This window comes from Lactuca serriola, chromosome 4 (genome assembly GCF_051521515.1).
Source record: "Lactuca serriola cultivar US96UC23 chromosome 4, Lser_US96UC23_V15, whole genome shotgun sequence".
NCBI lineage: Eukaryota > Viridiplantae > Streptophyta > Magnoliopsida > Asterales > Asteraceae > Lactuca > Lactuca serriola.
In genome coordinates this window covers 41,901,115-41,925,397 of record NC_136411.1, presented here as the reverse complement: position 1 = coordinate 41,925,397, position 24,283 = coordinate 41,901,115, and the positions used below count along the sequence as shown (strand labels likewise).

At 33.4% G+C, this 24,283-nt stretch overlaps 1 protein-coding gene across 2 annotated transcripts; it reads right to left on the bottom strand.

Moving 5' to 3' along the window:
* Window positions 1–20,851: 20,851 nt before the first annotated feature.
* On the bottom strand, window positions 20,852–23,875 carry LOC145101397 (uncharacterized). 2 transcript variants are annotated; one of them, XM_079038588.1, is made up of 9 exons: window positions 23,248–23,875; window positions 22,636–23,020; window positions 22,425–22,524; window positions 22,261–22,317; window positions 22,044–22,161; window positions 21,846–21,928; window positions 21,575–21,636; window positions 21,392–21,473; window positions 20,852–21,299 (listed from the first exon to the last, which is right to left on the bottom strand). In XM_079038588.1, the coding sequence occupies exons 2-9, from the start codon at window positions 22,956–22,958 to the stop codon at window positions 21,243–21,245; spliced, it is 882 nt and encodes a 293-aa protein (XP_078894714.1). In that variant the 5' UTR covers window positions 22,959–23,020; window positions 23,248–23,875; the 3' UTR covers window positions 20,852–21,242. The 2 variants fall into 2 exon arrangements, with proteins under 2 accessions (XP_078894714.1, XP_078894713.1); XM_079038587.1 differs by having other exon boundaries at window positions 22,636–23,874.
* Between the last annotated feature and the right edge of the window lie 408 nt (window positions 23,876–24,283).

Below are 24,283 nucleotides of genomic sequence, written 5' to 3'. Positions count from 1 at the left end.
ATCAGGCAGCACTACGGCTTGCAGAAGTAGTGTCTCTCCGTAGATCTGGAAGATCTTCACAAAAGTCGGGCTCCTCGTGGGCAAGGCTTCGGCTCGGGAATAACACTCTTCGGGATCCTCGGGGCTTCGGATCTTGCTTCGGGGCTCGGGAATAATACCGGGGCTTCGGGGTACAAACGGCACGCAAAACGAGGCAAAGGACTAGAGAGAAGGAAGAAATTGTGAATGAAACCCGGCTGCCTTCGGATCCCCTTTTATAGTTGTTGAACCCTCGCACGTACGCGGGGCGTACGCCTCGGTGGTCGTCAGCGCTTACGTCGTCGGTCCTCTACGTCATTGCATACGACTCCGGAGTACTCGAGTGACCCTTCGCTGTATGCGGGGCGTACAGCAGTACGCGGGGCGTACTTCGGATAGACCGGCTGACTCCTCTTCGGATAATATCGGAGGTTTAAATAAAAATAAATATTTAATATTTAATAAACTTCAAAAATTCATCTATCCTTCATACGAACTCCGTTTTCGACATTCTTTATATCCACGCGAAGGTGAGACTACGCTCTACAACTTTCGTTTAGACTCTGTCGGCTCATTTTGACTCTTATTTTTATTAATTATTTTTAGGAGGTCGGGACAGAAAATTTCGTTATAAATTCATAACTTCTTCGTTCGACGTCCATTCTCGCCTAACTTTTCTTCGTTTCGCTACTAACAACAAGATCTTCGATTCTCGTTTAGATTGTTTCGGCTAAAAACCGCTCGATCTCAAATCGAGTATTCGGGTTGCATACTGCTAAGTCGAAACTTAGAAAAATCATAACTTCCTCATACGAAGTCAGATTTGGGCGTTCCTTTTATGCACGCTCTCGGTTTAACGAAATCTACGACTTTCGTTTAGATCTCTAAGGCTAAATATCGCTCTATCTTAAATTCATATTTTACGTCACTCGGCGTCGTGTCGGTTCTGTCTCGAAACTTCGACAGGTCATAACTTCTTCGTTATAACTCGGATTTTGGCATTCCTTATATCTCCGGAATCCTTGTTTCAACCACTACAACTTTATGCAAAGATGTCGGGCTTATCTCACACTTTAATTTTGACACTTATTTTATTCTTAATTCATTAAATCATAATAATTAAGAAAACACACACATAAATCACATAATTCAAATAATTCACAATTAATACATTTTATTATTTCAAATTGGGGTTACAAAGGTTAACCTAGAATATTACATTGCTAAAAATGGCAAGCCCAGAAACACGGGTGTTACAGTGTTTCAGTTAGAAAAAAATTTATGTAGTTGGGTATATTGAGTTGAACCGGAGCTGGATCAATTTGGACCGATAAAGGAATGATTTTCCTTTCACAACAAACATTTGAAACTCCCATGATTTTTCAAATTATTTCTAATAATATTATAAATAAGTTACATAATTTTATACAAATATAAAAAAAACATCTACCTAAACCTAAAATTATAACTGTTTGAAAAATCACTTTGATTCAAAAGCACGAAATATATACAAACCAGGTTTCACTAGAAAAAAAATATGTAGTTTGGTATATTTAGTTGAATCGGTCCGAGTTTGATCTATTTGGACCATAAAAGAAACATTTTCCTTTCACTACATACATTTGAAACTCCCATGATTTTTCAAATTGTTTCCAATGATGTTTTAAAAAAGCTACATAATGTTATATAAATATAAAAAAACACCTACCTAAAAATAAAATTATAATTGTTTGAAAATTTAATTTGATCAAAAGCACGAAATATATGCAGATTTTATTTTATAAATGAATTCTTTTTATAATGAACTTTTGAATCTTGAAAATACATATAAACAAGATTTCTATATTAAGTACCTAACTGAATTTATAATTTTAAAATTAAACAAAAAGTTATTCAATAAGAACTTACTTTTTTGGATAGCAACTTACGAGATTATAGAAAAATGGAACTAATGAACAATAAAGAAAGGGTAAACAAGAAAAATGGTGTTTTACTAAATAAGTTGAATAATGTTTTATTAACAAGAAAGCGTGTTTTATTACAATGGTTTCATCCCACATCGATGGTGAGAGTAAACAAGCGAACATTTCCCCTTCTATAAATAGGAAAGGTTGTGAAATGTTTCAAAGGGACCAAACCATGAGAAATTCCTTATGCCTACCTTTTTAGGATGTTGAGGGTATTCTTTGGTGAGATTGTCTTAATTGGCAACTGTCCATTTAAATTTTAGAATCCTGAAAATGGTTTTGAACAAGATTTTTTTAGGTTCAAACAAAGTTTTAGTTGAAAACCCGTTATGTAGTTTGGTATATTGAGTTGAATCTGTCTGAGTTTGATCAATTTGGACCGATAAAGGAAGCATTTTCCTTTCAGCACATACATTTGAAACTCCCATAATTTTTCAAATTGTTTCTAATAATATTATAAATAAGTTACCTAAACATAAAATTATAATTGTTTGAAAAATAAATTTGATTCAAAAACACAAAATATATACTAACCGGGTTTCAATAGAAAAAATGTTATGTAGTTTGGTATATTAAGTTGAATCGGTCCGAGTTTGATCAATTTGGACCGATAAATGAAGCATTTTCTTTTCACCACATACATTTGAAACTCTCATGATTATGTAAATTGTTTATAATAATATTAGAAGTTACATAATGTTATATAAATATAAAAAAAAATCTACCTAAACATAAAATTATAATTGTTTGAAAAATCACTTTGATTCAAAAGCACGAAATATATACTCGATTATATTTTATAAATGAATTAATTTTATAATGACATTTTGAATCATGAAAATACATATAAACAAACTTTTTATATTAAGTACCTAATTGAATTTATGATTTTAGGATTTAACAAAAAGTTATTCAATAAAAACTTGATTTTTTATAGCAACTTACGAGATTACTGAAAAATGGAACTATTGAACAATAAAATTTCTAAATAACGTTTTATTTTTATTATTTAATATTTTATTTAACAAAATGAAATTATTGGAAAATAAAGAAATGAGTTTAATTAAAATTTCTTCATCTCACATTGATCGTGAGAGTAAACAAGAGAATGTATTATCCTCTATAAATAGGAAATATTGTGAAATATTGTAAAGGGACTAAGCCATGAGATCTTCCTTGCATATAACTTTGTAGGGCGTTAAGTGTATTCTTTGGTGAGATTGTCGTTGTTGACAAGTGACCAATTAAATTTCAGAATTTCGAAAATGATTTTGGACCGTATCTTTTAGATTTGGATCGAGTTTATGTAGTGTTCTAAAAGGCGCGTCAAGGCGCGCCATGGCGTGAGGCGTGGCTTCGCCGTTACGAAAAGCTTCATAACGTTGATGTTAGGCGTAACGCGTGGCAAGGCGTGATATGGCGCGCCATGGCGCGTTATGGCGTGTTATGGCGCGTGTTTTTTCGTTTGAGACACAATTTTTTTCTCTTCGTTATGTCTTTTCAAATCGGAGATACAAGTATTGTGGTTTTTGTTAACTTTTTGTTATTAGTTATTGATGTAACACTTCTAATAAGTAGTTATATTTAATATAAATTTATATTTATGTGGTAATATAATTTTAAATTAATACAAAATCACCGCCTTACATCACGCCTTGAAAAACGCCGTGGCTCGCCATGGCTCGTTAAGCTTGAGGCTTGGCCTTGCCGCCACGCCACGCCTCACGCCATTTAGAACCTTGAGTTTATGTAACACCGTGAATTTTCAAAATAATTTTTCACAAATATAAAAACATTTCTCATTTAATTTTCATAAAACATTGAGTTTAAAATCCCAATTCACATAATACAAAATCCCAAGATCACATATATATCAAATAATCCCATGTGTGTGTACTGATCAAGCCGGCGCCTTCCCACGGTCATCGCTAGTACCTGAAACAACAACACTAACACTGTAAGCACGAAGCTTAGTGAGTTCCCCAAAATACCACACACATAACACATATTAGCCACTCGAGGCTATAACTCTATGGGTCCGTGCACCCAAACTCTGTGAACCCTCAGGTTCTAACTCTGGGAACCTTCCGGTTCCAACTCTATAAACATGCACAGCATAAATCACATAGAAATAATGCAGTACAACACATCACATACACATAGCATACAAATACTCTGATCACATAACTCTGGTTACCTACTCAAGGTAAAGTATAGTGAGAAGACTCACATCGCGTATCTCAGTATCTCACGAATCCTGGAAATCCCTCGTGCTCGATCCTCCGAGCTCTAATCCTCCTATAACACCATATGTCTCTAATTAACACTTTTATCACTAAGGTTGACTATCCCTAAGAAGTCAACACAGGTCAACTCTGGTCAACGGTCAACGATCAACTTTGACCGGACTCGGCGAGTGCACTAGGGCGACTCGGCGAGTCTAGACGTTTTCACCAACTCTCTAGGATTCCCATTTTGACACGTCGAGTACTTCCCTGACTCGACGAGTTCCACCTGGTAAGAATCGTGGGGCCACCCCGACTCAACTCGCCGAGTCTCAAGAACAAATCGGCGAGTTCCAGCTCGACTCAATACACCTGTCAACCCTCTCTAACTCTCCTTGACTCACTGAGTCAACCCATGACTCGACTGGACCACTCACTGAGCGATCTAAGGGCAATCTTCAAGCTACTCGTCGAGTCTGTTCGTCGGACTCGGCGAGTCCATGCCATGCAACAACTCAAACTTGCTTCTGAGGTCAGATCCGCCCCAACAATTCATAGATCTAGCCTTCCTAAGCTGATTCATCACGTAAAGTCCTTATCTTGGTGTTCATAACACACCCCATGGCTAATAAATGGTGTTTTGACCTTAGGCATAACGATTCCAATCCAAAACCCCCATGGATTCACAAAAAGCTTGGGCAAAGGGACACTCTGGACCTCCAAGGGTCTAGATCTATGGTCTAAATCGCTTAAGGGACCAAGGGAGCATTAGATCTAGCCACAAAAGGGCTCAATAAGCCCTAAATCAATATAAACATCAACATAGTAGAGGATAGTTCGAAGATAGTACCTCAAATGTGATGTTCTGGACCCCAAATTCTCAGGAAGTGGCTCATCTTGCTTTCCCTTAGCTGATCCTCCCTTTCCCTTGCAAGATGACACCTCCAAGATCAATAATGGCTTCCTACTTTGCTCCAAACGCTCACACTCGCTAGGGTTTCACTCAAGGGACTGGTGAGCACAAATGACGGCCATAAGGCCCTTTAAATAGGTCCCAAACCCGAGAAATTAGGGTTTCATTAAACAGCGCGGACTCGCCGAGTCCATACCTTGGACTCGCCGAGACCAGGCGCGAACCCGCGTCCAGAATCGCGATCCTACTCGGCGAGTCTGAACTCCAACTCGCCGAGTCCCCTCACAAAACATCAAAATTGAAAGCATAAAAGATACCTGGAAATCCGGGCTGTTACAGTTTAATAAGGATCCGAGTGTCTTTTGGCTGAGTTAGGCAAACTCGCTTCCATTGGAGGCCGAGTTTAAGTAACATGTCGAGTATTTGGTTGTGTTAGCCAAGTTTTACAACCCTGATGTAATACAATTTAAAGTTTTAACCTTATAAAAGACGTCACTATTATCATATGTTCTACATAATTATGGTAATATATATGATACAAAACATTTTTTTTACTATTTAAGATAAAAAGTTGTATTTATTATCATATGTTGTACACAATGATAAAATTTAAGACAGATAAAAATATATCTCTATTATCGTATTTTCTACATAATGATAATATTTAATATAAATGTTTTAATTTAATATGAAATTGTTATTTAATAGAAAACAATAACCATTTATTTATTTTTAAAATTAATTTTTTTCTATTTTAATCATATAACTTTGTATATGCAAAACAACTTCAAGTTTCAACTTATCTCTTATAATATAGTTCAACATAATAACAATACTAAGAATCATTTTTTAAATTTTTTATGAAATTATTATTTAATTGTTAATAACAATGATTTACTAATTTTTAATATAAAATAGTTTTTTATATCCCACGCAACGCGCGGGCATTCACCTAGTTGACATATAAACATATAGATCAAAAATAGCAACCGAAACAAAACAATATTTTTAAATTTTTAATCCCGAAAAGTCATGGATCCAACTAGAACCAATTAGATCAAAACACAACCATATGATGTCTAATATTTCAATATATGGATACAAGCTATCAAGTGCAAATAGCTTGTAAAGTTGATCCACACATAATAAAAGTGATAGTTGTTAGACTTCTCAATTGTTCAATGCTAACTTTCTTCCTTCTTAGCTTGCCATGATATCAGTCCATACAAGGAGGAGGAGAGGGATCAGGAGATAGACTCTAGGGTTATGGAAGGGGCGATTAAGGCCTAAACATGTTTCTTTCACATACTAGTAATGAACACCAAAATCCTCATTTTAATATTTGGTAGTAGGCTTTCTCAAAGCCTTCATACCAACGATAATAAAACCCTAAAACTCATTCTAACTAATTCTATATTAATAAGGCTCCCAATTAATTAAATAATTTTATTTTATTAATAATATTAAACATTTATGTATTTATTCCATGCTTGATAAATAAATAGCAAATAAATTTTTATTTTCATTTATTTAAGTTGATAAATAATAAAATTATATTTTATAAATAATCTTGTTTATTTGATCTCATTTATGCTATTTAATGTATTCATATACAAACTCCGTCATATTTATTTATTATTTTGTTCCTTGCATATTAATTCAAACATTGAGTAGTAGAAGGGAAATAGTTGAGTGTAATACTCATGTGAGAAATTTATCATGTATACAATCTTTTGTTAAATTTTATGATATGTGGTAAAGGCGGAAGAGACTACCTAGTGATTACTGTAACATCCTGTTTATATATTTAATAAATAAATTAATTAATGAGCGAATAGTAGCCCTAAAATAAATAATTACATGTAAAAGGATGATCTCCCAGAGCTAATTGTCATAATCTGGAAGTTGAGGGTTAAAAGTGTAGTTCCGGACTGATTTTGTAAGTATTTATGAAGGCGGGGAGTAAATGGTAAATTATGAACCTTAATTGAAAAGAATCTGTCAAGCAAGGGGTTGTTTTGTAAATCCCGAACTTAATTAGTAAAGATTTTTTCGGGACAGGGTTTAATTGGTAATTATTGGATTAAGTTTGAAGAGAGGGTTATAGGGAGGGGCTATTAGTGCCATTATGGCAAACTTTTGTGTGAAGCGGGTATAAAGGGTTAAGGAAAACCTAACCCTAACTCATTTTTCTCTCCAATCGTCATGGAGCCTCCTCAGCCGCCTGCATCAAGAGCCAATCACCCACCTTTGTGTTTTCGATCGAGCAAGACCTCCAGACGCCGCCATTTCTCTTATTGCCGACAACCAAGCCCTCACAGCGATGTCACTATTCCATTGCAGGGACGATGAAGACCACCAGCGGGAGTCCGTCCCATTGTAGCTGCTGCTGTCATTCGCGACCAACACACCTCCTTTCCATCTTTTGCTGATGTGTCGCATCGTGAAGACGAAATCGCTGACGCTGCTGTCCGGTGGAGGCGACCTCCGCTTTTCCTGCTACTTACACCACGACTGAAGACTGGAGATCGGAGCTAGGGACATCGTCGCGCGGGCTATGAGCGACCAGAAGACGTTCGGAATGCCGACAACGCCTCTTCCTTGTTCCTTCTTATGGGTTCGGCATCTTAAGCCGCTGTAGCTAGAGATGCACAAAACCCGAATCCGATCCGATCCGATCCGGATCCGAATCCGATCCGGTTTTGCTTACATCATCAAAAATCCGATCTGGTCAAAATCCGATCCGAATCCGGTCAAAATCCGATCCGGTTCCAACCAAAATCCGAATCCGATTTGAAACCGGTTTAAACCGATTTTAGTGGGTTTTAATCGGATTTTGGGGCGGATTTGGATCCGGTTTTTAGCGAATCCGGTTTACGATCCGGTATCAAATCCGATTTGGAATATAGGATTAGGATCCGATTGAAAATCCGGTTTTAAATCCGATCCGATCCGGTTTGGTCAAAACCGGTTTTGACCCAATCCGGTTTCGGATTGGATCCGGTTTTGAATAGTGAAACCGGTTTTTGTGTGCATCTCTAGCTGTAGCCGCCGGAGATGACCCTTAGGCATCATTTCAACCTGCCCCAGCCGCCTAGTGGTTATTCAGGGAGCTGTGGTCGCATGTAGGTTTGTGGAGGTGTTGTTGTTGAACCCGAGACTTGTGGTGTGAGGGTTGTTGGTCGGAATTAGTGAGAAAAGCCACCATAGCCACCACCATGAGGGGTGGCTGCCGCCCTGTGCCGCCGGTGTGTGTGTGTGTGTGTGTGTGTTATTTTAGTATAGTGTGTGCGTGTTATTTGGTGAGTTCATTGTAATTATAAAAATTGGAATAATGAAATGGAACCCAAACCACCACCGTAGGGTGGTGGCTGCCGCCACCGGCCGCTGTGTCGGGTGGCGGTGTGCTTGCCTCGTTGTGATTGATTCGTTTGGGGTGCTAGAAACCCTAATGGGCCCAATGAATCCTAATAGGCTTAGTGAAAACCCTAATGGACTCTAATTGATCTAAGGAAACCCTAATGGGCTTAAGGACTTTGTGACATCCCCATTTTCATGGCCAGAAAAGACCGATTTTGTTTATGCTTTATAAAAATCAGAGTACTTCATTTCATAAAAATGTTGCGGAATTTGTTCCCAGAAAAACATGGTAAATACGTTATTAAAACATTTTCGAAGAAACGTATTTATTTCATTTTAAAACGTTGGGATGTCATCGTTAATACTGAAACATAAGCATAAACAGAACTTACAATTATTTACACTAGTGATCTACATCTCTTTAAATCTCTCAGTGTAATGTCATTTCATATCAACACCTGTGATATAAATAAACTGAGTGGGTCGGGTTGGGAAACCTGGTGAGCACATAGGGTTTTCAACCCACAATAATATAATTATTATTTTTAAACATCAAACAATCAACCCAATTACCCATTCCCGTTATCCTCACATTACGTCCCTAAAACATCTAACACAAGGGACTTAGTCAAAGGACTATCATTGGGATGGAGTATACCTGGTGAGCACACAGTTCACACAGTTCGAATAAACACACAGTTTGAATAAACATACAGTTCAAATAAACACACAGTTCGAATAAACACCTACAGGTTGTGAGCCTGCTAGTGTTCCATTGGATTGTCTAGAATAGTCCGTGGTCGTCATCTATACTCCGCTAGATGACTAAATCATCAAGAACAGCTATAACGAGGCCTCTCGTTATTTTACTTTGTCACACAGCAACTATTACATCTACCAATGTTTTACCCAACACATTTTGTAGATATAAAATACATATACAGTTCAAATCATTGAAAACACGTATAAAACGTTCATCCAGCATAGATAGCAAGTATTCAGATAATAAGCACACATAGCATGTAATTTATATAAAACACTTCATATCTATGTGTAAGCTGAAAGTAACTATGCACTCACTTGAAAGGTGGTGACTCAGCACTCGGACAGCGCTTCGATACTCTCAAAATGATATTCTTTCGATAAAACCTAGTATCGATACCACTAAAGTTTAGTCTAACGATAACCGCGACAAATTAATTGTCTGACTATTATTATTACTATTTAAGCGTTAATAACACTCAATATAACTCATAATAATAGCTCAAATAATTATTTTAAGGACCTAATAACATTCTTATAATTATTTGAAAACTATATTAAAAATTGTGTAAGCGTAGCACACTTACAACGAATTTTATCGAAAACCGGAACTTAATTGGAGCAGCGTTTCGAAACCGAAAGACTCCTTTTTCTCGGGACTCCGGGAGCCTCGGGGCTTCCCTAGGGTGCTAGGGGTTTTTCCTAGGGTTTAGGGGGGTTAAAATGGGCTAGAGAGAGAAAGTAATTTAGAGAGAGAAAGTAATTTAGAGAGAGAAAGGAAATGTTGTGAAAAACTCGGAAACCTTCGCAGCCTTTTATAGGCGCTCAGCAGCTCGGACTACGCTGCGCGTTCAGCAGCTACGCTGGGCGTAGTTCGGATGGGGTTGCCAGCTCGCACCAGCTGGCTCGCACTTCGGAAGAGGATAAGGACCGAGGGTACGCTGGGCGTACCGAACTCCGACACGGGGCGTAAGGCGAAGCGAGGCGACGTGGCGTGATCCGAGGGGCGCTCTGTGATCGGCGATGGACGGCTGCAATGAGGCCACGTCATCTAACTCGCATTAGATTTCGCAATTTCGAGTTACAACTTCAAAAATTCGTAACTTTCGCGTACGACCTCCGTTTTCGACGTTCTTTATATCCACGCGAAGGTGGGAATGTACTCTACAACTTTCGTTTAGACTCTGTCGGCTAATTTTGGCTCGATTTTAAATTTTATATTATTAACGGGCCGGGATAGGATTAGTCCGTTAAATCCTCATAACTTCTTCATCCGACATCCGTTTTCGCCTATCTTTTTCTCGTTACGCTAATTTTAACGAGATCTTCGATTCTCGTTTAGGTCGTGTCGGCTAAAAACCGCTCGATCTAATATTCGAATTTCGGGTTGTACACTACTAGTCTGAAACTTCAAAAAATCATAACTTCTTCATACGAAGTCAGATTTGGGCGTTCTTTTTATCAATGTTCTTAGTTTAACATATTCTACGACTTTCATTTAGATTTCTAAGGCTAAATCTCGCTCTATCGTAAATTCACTATTTACGCTTCCCGGTATCGTGTCGGTTCTGTCGCGAAACTTCGACGGGTCATAACTTCTTCGTTATAACTCGGATTTCGGCGTTCTTTATATGTACGGAAACCTTGTGACATATCCTACAACTTGGTTAAGATTACTTATTCTAAATAATCTTTTGTCGAAAAGTCATTTTCGACCCCTGTTGCCTCTAAATTGACTATCCCGGATCTACGGGCGTTACAGACTTGATTTTGGACCTATTGGGCTAGGATGGGGTTGGAAACCCTAATTAGGGTTCAGAAAACCCTAATATTGGATTTATGGGCTTGGACTTATTGAGACCCACTTGTGGGCCATTGGAGTAATGGAATTGTGTGATTAAGCCCAATCACACCATATGACTTATTTAGAAGAATGATGGACTTAATGGATTAAGTCCTTAATGGGTTATGTGAGAAACACTTAACCCTAATCGTCATTTTCTGTGAAACCCTAATTTCACATGGGTGTGTTGTTGGGCCTTCTATTGGGCCTTGATGATTTCGTTATTATTGGGCCATCCAAAGTCAAACAAATGGACTAGAATATTTAATGGGCCTAGGGTAAGGCCCATGTAAGGGGTTTGGTCCCAATTCGGAAAATTGGGCCATAGATGGGCCATAGTTTGGGCCTTAATGATTATATGATGTTGGGCCTTAGAATGAGACCATGTAAAGGTTTGGGCCCAATTTGGAAAATTGGGCCATATGTTGGGCTTTGAGCCATAGTTGGACTTTTGGGCCTTTGGATTAGGCTTTGGGATTAGATAAGCCAAGATAGGGGTAATGTATTAATTACCCAAAGCATGTACTTATGGTTATGTAGTGGAACCCAATTATTAATTGGGTAATGTTTTGATATTGACAGACCGGGAATCTGTCATCCAGCAGTTGGGGTTGAGTCAGCGGGACATCAGCAGTGTGGGGTTGAGTCTTCGGGACTTCAGCAGTGCGAGGTGAGTTACCTTCCAGTAGCGGTGGGTCTACGGCCACAATGCCGGCCCACCAGTAGGAGTTGTATGTTAGATGATTGTCTATGTGATATTCATCTAAGTTTGCTACTACCTGGTATGTTTATGTGCTAGCATGATATGTTATATGTGATAGTAGTAGAGTTCGGTTGTTAGGACCGAAGGGCAGGTCAGACACCCCAGATATGTTTGACAATATGTGATGATATGTTTATATGCTGGCATGATATGTTATATGTGATAGTGGTAGTAGGATGGGAATAGTCCTCAAGTTCGGTTGTCAAGACCGAAGGGTAGTTCGGACACCCCAGATATGTCTGATAGTATGTTTATGTTATGATATATGTGATAGTAGCAGTAGGGGGTGGAATAGTCCCCGAGGGTCGGCTGTTAGGACCGACGGGTAGGTCAGCATCCCAGAATGGCTTGAAATGGGTAGGTCTGTGCCCCAGAATGGCCGTACCGGGTAGGTCGGGCACCCTAGAATTGCCCGGCAGTATGTATGCTATGTGATTGTATGGTATGTGGTATGATGGGGGAGCTCATTGAGCTTTGTGCTTACGGTTTTCAGTTTTGGTTTCAGGTACTTCGTTTTCAAAGGAAAGGAGTCGGCTCGATCGCAGCGCATCACACTATGTTTTCCGCACATGAGATCCTTGGGGATTACACTCTGATATGGTTTTATGATACTATGTTTTGGATCACTGTCACTTGGGTTTTGACATGAGACTTTATTATGAATGTTTTTATACTGATGGTTTTATGTAATAACATAAATAAAAATGAAATTTTTGGTCTGTATTTTTAGGATGTTACACCTAGTGATTCGAGGGTAATGCTCATGAGATGATACAAACTACCTTAGTGTTCTGAGGGTAATAACCCTCCCGACACAGATCTCTCTAGTCCCATCAAAGATTGGGCCTGACAAAAAACATGGTCTTCGTCATGTATACTAGTATGCATTATTTTTTGGTTGGCTCCAACCTTGATCGTAAAACATAATTGATGTGTATTTTTTTTTTATTATTCTTAGTCTATCAAGTATAATATCGTTTTGATAAGTAAAGATGTCAAACTCAAGGGGAATAGTAGTGAATTAATATGAGAATTGTTTACTAAAAGTTATACTAAATAAAAGAAAACAGAAAAAAGGGGAAATTTATTATTAAAGCTCAAACAAATCAAATACTAAACTAACTAGTTAAAATGATTGAAAACGAATCACTTCAGATACTTTGATTTACTTTGGAGTACTTTGATTTACTTTGGAGTACTTTTCGAAATCATGGCTAAATTTGTTAATAGTGCAATGGATTTATCAGTTGGTTACCAAATTTTAATATGACTAGTTATCTTGCTCGGATTTTCTAGTACTATTAATTAATGAACAACTAACATAATGATCATATAATTAATTTAATATATATATATATATATATATATATATATATATATATATATATATATATATATATATATATATTTGAAATATAAAAGACATGATCTAGTGATTTCTCATAAATGGTCATGACAATCAATCAAACAATAGCATAGATATCTAAACTCTGTAACACAGTCAAGACAATAGATAGATGTTTTTTTAGAAGATTATTTAGATTAAATAATCTAAATTAAAGTCATAGTAGCCGTTAAACCGAGAGCATGCAGATAGAGAACGCTCACATCTGACTTCATAAGAGGAAATTATGATTTTTCTAATATTCCAGCATAACAATGTTAGCACAGAAACCGAAATTAAAATCGGTTGATTGTTATGTAAAATAATCTAAACGAGAGTTGAAGATCTCGTTAACATCTATCCGTCGGTATAAACACAGTCAAGAACAGATATCGTATGAAAAAGTTAAGATTTTTATATAGACGTTAACAGTCTAAGCCTGTTAAAAATATAGATTTAAAAGATAAAATCATAATTAGCCGACAGAGTCTAAATGAAAATTGTAGATCTTGTTGATAGCTGTGCATGAATATAAAGAACGTTAAAAAACGGAGCTCATATGAAAAAGATACGAATTTTTGAAAAAACTGAAAATCCTCGCGTGCGTCCACGCGCGGTGCGCACTGACACTCCACCCATTATCTGCCACGTGTCACACAGCTGTTGGAGCCACATTACCCGCCCCAACCAGATGCACGACATGCATAACCTATAAAATGCAGATACCCCTAATTTGATATTCACACTATTCTAGCCCATTCTCTTGATTTTCTCTCAACTTTTAACCCATTTCCCCTTAGTTTTAAGTATGTGGCAAAGCCTTAGGTCCTTGAGAGCCTAACATCTAGAAGCTAGCAGGCCGGAGTTCTGCCAATGTAATTCTCGGATTTTTGTCTAGGGAATCTCTATAAGTTATATTATACTCAATATTGTTTTAGTGTAATTAACATTTATATTCATAAGTTGTTATGAATCTATAAATAAGATTTATTAGTAATTCCAAGTCATTGTACTGATTGATCTACTTACGGGGATGATGTCTAGGCTAAATTCAGTGAGGTGTTTAAAGTGAGATTTCCAAACAGTATAATCTGTATAACAAACTGACCTTACCTCCGATATGATCCTACCTGGTTGTTCCTTACTTGATAGATCTTGATGTAGACATTAGGATTAGTGAGGAATTTAAACTATCATTAGTCGCTAGGAATATTAGACTATGACTTAGTGACATTCGTATCTAGGTCACGTCAGAGGAAAAGTCAAGGTGTTTGGAGCGTTGCCGAATTCTCCAATCACTCACCTAAGTTAGGTGAGTGCGTAGTCCCTTTCATGAACATGATTTTAATACAAGTATCATTTAAAGTATTAAAACATATGACAAAGAGTTTATATGTAAGCTATATTCTTATTTCCCGATATATGTGTTAGAACCGTATTTGATAATATATGATATGCAAACCAGATATGGTTCTATATGTGTTAAGATGTATATCTATTATTTCATGATAATAATAATAATAATAAGAGTGTTATTAGAAAAGGTTTATTAATAACTAAAATACTTTGTGCCAAACAAACACACTAAGGTAGAATAGTTTTATCTAAAGCAAAGTTGGTACTAGGAGTTGAGTATTGTAATCTTACCAAGAGATAATACAAGACTTGCAAAGGAGGCTTAAGTTTAATTAAGTATAGATATTGGGTAGTATCTTCCTAAGAGCACGTGAGAGGTGTGAACGGAGGGTAGAATTCAGACATTGATGATATGAGAGTATGGATTAAGTACACTCATTCATGCCTGATCCAAGAGTATAGACTAGGTACAATCATTTATTCCTGATCCAAGAATATAGATTAGGTATAATCATTCATTTCTGATCCGAGAGTATGGATTAGGCATAATCATTCATTACTGATCTGGGAGTATGGATTGAGTATAGTTATTCATTACTGATCTGGGAGTATAGATTGAATATAGTCATTCATTAGTGATCCGAGAGTACGGATTAAGTACAGTCATTCATTACTAATCCAGGAGTATGGATTAAGCATAGTCATTCATCACTGATCCGAAAGTATGGATTAAGTATAGTCATTCATCATTGATTCGAGAGTATGGAATGATAATTCGAGTATTCCATTATTTTCTCTATTGTATCCATTGATCCTCATCTACTACTTATGAATCCCCGAAGCAGCGTAGTCAACTTATTTTTCACATATCCCTCTGGATAAATGTCGAAAAGTCGTATATGGTCAATATGTGAGGATAAACGGGATAAATATATATATATATATATATATATATATATATATATATATATATATATATATTGCTTATATGAGATATATTTGTGTTAACGATAAGAGTTGATCATTAAGTTTTAATATATATATATATATATATATATATATATATATATATACATGATAACATTGTGGGATTAGAATCTCTATGTATTCACCAGGTTTCCCAACCTGGCCCACTTAGCTTCTTTGTATCACAAGTAGCAGTACAAAGTTACATGGATGATGAGAGATTCAAGGAGATGTAGACTGATGGTCTAAGATATTGTAAGACATGTTTATGCTTATGTTTTGTATTAGTTATGACATGCCAAGCTTTTATAAATCAATAAAAAAACATTTCTTCGGAAATACTTTTATCGGACCAAAATCCGCATTATAAATAAACTTTGTTTTAAATAAGCATAAATAAAAAGTTTTATAATGACCACAAATTTGGAACAAACACGAAGGTCGTCCGAAAGTCATCGTGGGAGCGAGATTCTGTAACGTACACAAATTTTTTATTCACCACGTCTTGGTAATGGCTTTGCCACGGTGTGGGAACTAGGAATCCAAATTTGACACATACACGAAAATCGTCCGAAATTTTGTCTAGTTTTCAGACATCTTGAATCTCCTCAATCGAAGTAACGGGTCATTAGATATGACCAAAATACTGAAGAGATGTCAATCAGTTCAGCAACATCCTTTTTGCGTCTTTTCAGTTTTATTCTCCTCCTTTTGCATCTCAGCTCCCATTTTAACTATAATCGAACATTTTAAAGCATATTAAGTACCGTATATATATATATATATATATATATATATATATATATATATATATATATATATATATATATAGAGAGAGAGAGAGAGAGAGTCAAGATCAAATAAGACATTTATATATATATATATATATATATATATATATATATATATATATATATATTAAAATAAAACATTTTTACTCAAATATATTAGGATCATAGGGTAATGGCCGAAAATACATATTTAAATAGGGCCACGTCAATAATTGTTGAGTATTTGAAGAATATAATATCCACGTCTGGTACTCAATATATACATCGAGCTTTCATTTTGAATTGGGTGACATTGACGTGTTGCCTGATGTCGCTCTTCGCTTGTGTTGTTGCTAGAGTGTTAGCGTTTTGCACAAGTAAATTATTTTTGGAATATATACCTATGACCTACAATAGAACTTCTTAATTCCACTGCCAACATCATCAACTAAATGTGTTAGGTCACACACCAAAGGGGCTTCTAAACCAACGGTATCCAGTGTTGTCCTCCCTCGTTGAGGTCGATGGTTCAAGTCTCGTTGTGGACATAGGTGGAATAATTTAGGAGCAGTCTAGTATATTTGTCATTTAAAAAAATGAGTTAGGCCACACACATAAAGAAGATAGTTAATAAATGTAATAAAAGGACTTGTGACCACCGCACAAATTAATTGAACAAGTATTTGTGCAATTAATAGAGACAATAGACTCAGTGAGCTTCCTGCTAAGAAGGCATCCACCCTTACGTGTCATGTAGGGATGGAAGCCCAAGGCCTAATGAAACAATAATTCTCTCATGTATCTATATATCTATTATAACAGAGACCAAAATAATTAACCTCATGCATCGAAAACTCTAATGACCTTTCATATGTCTTTTAATAATGATTGTAATCATAAGTCATAAATATTATGATAAAGTTTGATATTATGACATGACTTATAGTAGTTTATTATATATATATATATATATATATATATATATATATATATATATATGTGTGTGTGTGTGTGTTTTAGAATAAAATATGTTTTAAATTTTATTGTATATGTAATTTGTAAAATGAAATCTATATATATATATATATATATATATATATATATATATATATATATATATATAAAGAAATTAAATATCCTCCTACTTTTTGTTCCTACCAACCCTTCTACCAATTTAAATGATGACATGTGTTATATTAGTATAATAAATTATCATTAAATTTCATTAAACGAGCATTAAATATTACACATGTCACTATTTAATTGGATAGGACGATTTGTAGGATGAAAAAGTAGTAGGAGGATATATATATATATATATATATATATATATATATATATATATATATACAGAGAGAGAGAGAGAGAGAGAGAAAGTTGGGTTCAAATGTGGATTAACATCTATTGTGCGGACGTATGAACGTTGATATTCTGTGAGAATTACAAAGAAAATATGTTGTTTGATAATGTGAATACGTTCGGTCTTACATAACTATTGTCATTATCACGCATTCTCAATAATTAAATCGTTTATAAGTTTATTATAGATTTTATTATTATTATTATTATTTTCATTCTGTTAGAATGTTGTCAGAATGTTTATTGAGTCGTATTCTGTAAGAATGAAAATGAGTGAAAACCAATGTGTGTGAACAAAATGAATAATAATTAGTTAGAATACATGGAAATGACAATAGTTGTCTGAGGTTGAACGTATTTACATTACTAAACAACTTATTCTCTTAGTAATTCTCATAGAATAGCAATGTCCACGCGTCCGCACAATAGTTGTTCATTCACATTATAACCTAGCCCTATATATATATATATATATATATATATATATATATATATATATATATATATATATATATATATATATATGTTATCCATATTCTAATATAGTAAAAGATAAGTTTATTTTCATTGTGTCATGGGTTAATCTATTAGACCTCTTAATTAATGTCATGCAATTTGTCAACATATCATATCATATCATACTATATTATAAAAGAAACATTTTTCCTTTCACCACATTCATTTGAAACTCTCATTCATTTTTCCTTTCACCACATTCATTTGAAACTCTCATGACTTTTCAATTTCTTTCTAATAATAAATATAAGTTGGTTAATAAGGTTAAATAAATACCAAACCTAAAGTGTAATCATATATAAACTAAATTTCAATATTAAAAGAATATTTTTACTTCTACTTATAAAGTTATGGTTTTTAACTTTTAACATATTATACTTAATTTATTAGTTTTAATATATTGTTGGATGTAATCCATTATCATTTTAAAGCTACAACTTTTGAACAATTTGTATAAAATACTTAAGTTATTAATTTAAATATATCGTTATGGGTCAAGTTAAATATAAATTTTAGTTGAACTTAAACAACCCAAAAAATATTTTGTAAATAGTTAAAACTGATAAATTGTAGAGTCTTTCTAATAATGATTATAAGCTGGTTAATAAGATTAAATAAATATCAAACCTAAAATGTAATCATAAATAAACTAAATTTCAATATTAAAATAATATATTTACTTCTATTTATAAAGTTATGTCTTTAACTTTTAACATATTATACTTAATTTATTAGATTTAATATATTGTTATATGTAAACTATTATCAGTTTAAAGCAACAAATTTTGAATAGTTTGGACAAAATACTTAAACTCTTAATTTAAATATAACATTACAGTGTCAACTTAAATATAAGTTTCATTTCACTTAAAAAACCCAAAGAATATTTTGTGAATAGTTAAAAGTGATAAATTATAATGCTAAATGCAAAAACTAAATTGTAATATCAATTTAACTAAAATATTTCCTAAAGATATTTTTATAATTATTAAAAGTTTTTAAATATGTAGCTTAAAATAAATTATAATAACAACAGTTAAAAAATAACTATATATAAATTATTATATTATTAATCAAACAACAATGTTTGATGTTTTAAATAATTATAATGATAGAAATTAAAAAATTAAGCAAATAAATTTTAAAAAATTAATTAACAATAACAACAACTATAAATAACATTAAATCATATATTATATTTAATTTTATTCATGAGTAACTCACGGATAGAAGTCATTCAAACGATTGAGATTATGCAGTTATAATCGATACATATATTATCTTATAATTCAAAATAATCAATATTTTATATAAATTTAGCACACAATTTATTATATCAAATTTAACAACGCTATTGTTATATTTTAAAAAACATATATTTATAAAGATTTCAACTATATAGGTGTTTCTATACAACGCGCGGGCATTCGTCTAGTTGATGTCAAAAGATGTAAAAATACTTTAACCATATTCATTTGAAACTTACAACTTTTCAACTTATCATCTAATTACTACATATCAAAGGCTTTTTATAATTGTATTAAATTTTACTTTAATATTAAAAAAAATTAGTTTTCAATTAATTAACTATTATACTCAAAAGTTTTTATAACTTATGATATATTAACTGATTGAGTTAGAGTGTATATATTTAGTTCATGAATGTAGATTAGATTGTTAGGATTTAAAGAATAAGATTGCGAAGAAAAAAAAAACTTGGAAGACATAAAGTTTTATTTCATGGGATAAAACATGAGCAATAATATAGTTGTTTGATAGGCATTTTCATCAAATAGATTATTATTATGTATTTCGTTCTATTTCTTTCTTTATGTTAGACTTCTTTGTTTTTTACATATTGTTTTCTATTATTATAGTTTATGTCTTTGTTTTTCATTTTAATATTGTTTCTTAATTTTTTAATTTCGAATTGAAACCTATCATTTATTGTTTTGTCTATTATTAAAGTTTATTTTTTGTTTGTCATTTTAATATTGTTTCTTAAGTTTCTAATTTCCAATTGAAACTTATCTTTTGTTGTTTTATAATTTATCAATAAAACTAACATTGAAATAATGAAAATGTTGTTAAAAAATGATGGGTGACATTAATAAGATATAAAAAAAATAACTAAATATTAGTAAGAAACAACTTAATGCAATGATTAGTATAAATAATATTAACTCTAAATTAACAAGGATATAAAATTTTATATATATATATATATATATATATATATATATATATATATATATATATATATATATATATATATATATATATATATATATATAATGGATTATATCTATTATAATTTTAATCATCATAGTTTTTATTCCTACGTAGATTGATTTTCGCCTAATTCAATTATAATATTAGACAAATAGTAAGAAGGTCGTTGTCTTAGATTTCAAATAAGTCACTTTTTACATGAAAAAACTCCAATAAGTCACTCCAAGACTTGGTTAACTTACTATTTTTTTTTTGCTTGTTATTGCTTCCCACCAATTTTTTAGTGAAGTCATGACAATTGTTTTATGTGTGAGATGTTTATGTTGCATTATCTTCACCAAATTGTTCATGTTTTTCATCAATGCAAAACAAATAAAATCCAATGACTAAAATCGTACCCAAAAAAAAAACATCCACTTCATCCTTGTTGACCACCATATCATAAAACAATTAAAAGGTTACAATTTTCAATTACTAATTCACCAAATTGCAAAGAACAACAAGTCATCAGTCATCCTATTAATTTGAGCTAAAATCTCTACAAACTGAGATCTTTATTTTAGGTCTAACACAAGGAACAAAAAGTACATTTTTGGGGTCCTACTTTGTTGTTGTATAGACTATAAAGGGTAACCATAAGCAAATGACCTAAACATTTTAATTTTTTTGTTTTTTTTCAAAAATGTGATCTCTACGAATTTTCTTTTTTTATATCATTGGATTTAAACCCGAATAGGCAATCAATACAGTGTACCTATTTTAAATTTACATCACCTTTAAATTTGTACTTAGCAACCAAACTCCCACATCAAAACCCTGGTTCTTGCTTCATATACATCCCACCTGATCCCTCAAACATCATTGTCTGAAAATATCAACAAACATAATTTCTTTTTATATTTTCTTTTTTTACAATTTACTTGTTGTTTTTATAACTTATAACTAAAACTTCATTACCTGACTTGATGTTGGTAAAATACTATGAGCAAGATCTTCGTTTAGTGATACAGGGAATGGTGGCCCAGGCATATACCTCATACTGCATTTTTTTTATTTTTTTTATAATAAAAATAAACGCCAAATTAACACAAATAAAGTGAATGAATAGATACATGAAAAAAGAAAGAATTATTGTCATACTTGTTTAATATGGTAGTTATATTATTCTTCATGTGGTTGAAAAGGTCGATATTGTCCTGCAGCTACTCATGAAACAAATGATGGATAAATATAAAGAATTAGGTTAAATATAGATTCAAAAGAAATAAAAAGTTAGGCCCTTTTCTTTTCTTTTCTTTTTTTCCTCGGATAAAAAATTGTTTGTAGAATAAATGAGGGCAAATCTGTAAAAAGAAACACCTATATAATTATATATATTCAGATGTTTGGAAAAGTTAGAAGAAATGCTTACTTTCATTGAGGAAATATTAGATGAAATCTGACCAATAACTTGGTTATTTTGCTCTAGTAAATTCCTTATTGAGCCACTTAATGCTGCATCATTTAGTAAATAAATCAATTGTGTTAGAAAAATCATAAAAAACTTGCAAGTAATGTAAATATAAAAAATGATAATTTTCAGCTATGAACTATATTTATTTATCCATACCTTCAAAAGTAATACTGTCAATCTGGACATGATTATTCATGGTAAAAGAAAATGGAGCCACATTTAATGTTGGAACTGATGATATACTTGGCTTTGTAGATGATTCCACCAAAGTATCCTAAAAACATATCATAATCAGAAATCAGAATGCTGTTTTTTTATACTAAAAGATATTTTTATTAAAAAAATATGGTTGCATAATAAGTATACTGTATACCTTCTTATCTTTCAACTTTTTCCCCATATTTAGTCCTTCCTGTTTCCTTCGTTTCCTCTGCCAATTATATAATCTTGTTAGCATTTTGAAAGTGTAAAAAGATGAATTTTTAATCAATGAAAGCCAACAAAGATTTTATTGAAAATGAGTAAAAAAAAACTCACAGCCATCCACCTACACCTCAAGGCAACATCACGAACAGTTTTATCACGCAATGTGGCAGCGATCTTGATGTACCTCATGATGCTAGGTTCATCAGCAAATCTACATATAATGTACAAGATCATATTTATATAATCTAAAAGAAGAAAGAAAAAGGAGAAAAGAAATGGGGGTTTGAAAGAAAATTAGGAATGATTAATGAAAAACACTTACTGGGAAAGCCCTTCGTCTAACTTATGTTGTTCTTCAGAAGACCATTCGACAGCCAAGCCTGCATCGTGTTTCAACCCTGGAATGGAATCAGCAAGAACAGAACCAGAGGAATTCGGATTCCCAGCTTGTGTAAACCCTGAACTGCTGTTTGCTATATCACAATTTGAAAACCTTGTGCCTAGTGTTGATGTACTGTTCATTGGATAGTAATCACCCATCATCATCATCTCCGATGTGCTGGCTACTGCACTTGTTTGGAAGGATATGGCATGTCGATTCAGACCAGAGCTCAAGGTTCTATCGTAGTGAAAACCAGTATCCATGGCGCAATAACACTAACCAGTCATTAAAGCCTCTAATATTCTTTGGTTGTTGCTTGAAGATTCTATAGATAAGAAGGTATCGATCAAGAAAAGAATATTGAAGTTGTGTCGCGTTATGAATCCGTATACCCCAAATTAAAACCCTAGATTCCTTGATCGATATCAAAGACCCATAATAATCAGATCAAAGACTTATTTTGGATATCATAAACACCAACAATCAATTATAACCGCCAAATCGATGCATAAAATACCTTATTAAACCCCAATCGAACAAATTACAACATACCCGCAACGAATCTTCGTCTCTTCCGTTATTATCTACAGATTTCAGCAATCAAACCTTCAAATCACCTCATCATTTCATGGTAAAAAAAAACGCGGGACTGGCAATGACGAACAAAGAGGAAGTATGCACCCAAAAATCGATAAAGCTGTGGGTAAATTGATAGTAAAAGAAAGGGGTTTCCTAATGTATAAACTTTTTGACAAAGTTGGGTGCTTCTGTTGCCTTTTTCGCTCATCACTCACTAAACACACATTTCTGTTGATTACTTTTCCTTTTTGTTGCTTAGCGCGCACTCATACAATGATACAACAACAAAACCCTCTTCCATTTCTCTTTGTATATGTCTAAGACTCTGATGTTAGTGGTTGAAATTTGAAAGAAGGGGGTTGTATCATGTATGTATACTAATCTAATACAATATTGGAGCTCTAGCCAATGGGGAATCAGAAAGACAGTTGCATTTGTGTAATGAATAATTTAGGTTTAGCTTTTTGTAAACTTTTTGGGTTGTGCAGATCTTGGAATTCAGCAATAGTGCGAATCCCAATAAGCATTTGATGCCAATAATTGTCACCATTCCATTTCCACCCAATGATGACGATGGTCTTCTCACCAAATGTTTACTCGTAATAATTTTGTAGCCATTTGAAGACAAATGAATTGTTTTCCGTATTGTTGGAAGGTTGAAGTGCATTTGAATGTTTCTGGAAATACAAAATTGAAATGATGCATGATCAAAATAATGTCATTTTATTTGATAAATTTGATAAATGTGTAATTTGGTTATTATGACAATAAGACTAGACTATGGGTAAGAAAAATATTGGTTGTTCAATCATAGTCAAAACGGTTAGTGCTCAAAGGTGATTGATTATTATTATTATTAACTAAAAGGTTGTTGGGTTACTTTTTATAAAAGATATTAAAAAGATATGTAAATATTTGTTTACTAAAAAAATATGTTTCTTCATGTTTTTTGCACGACAGAGCTTGATACCATCTATTCTATTATGTATTTTTAATTTAATATGGCTTT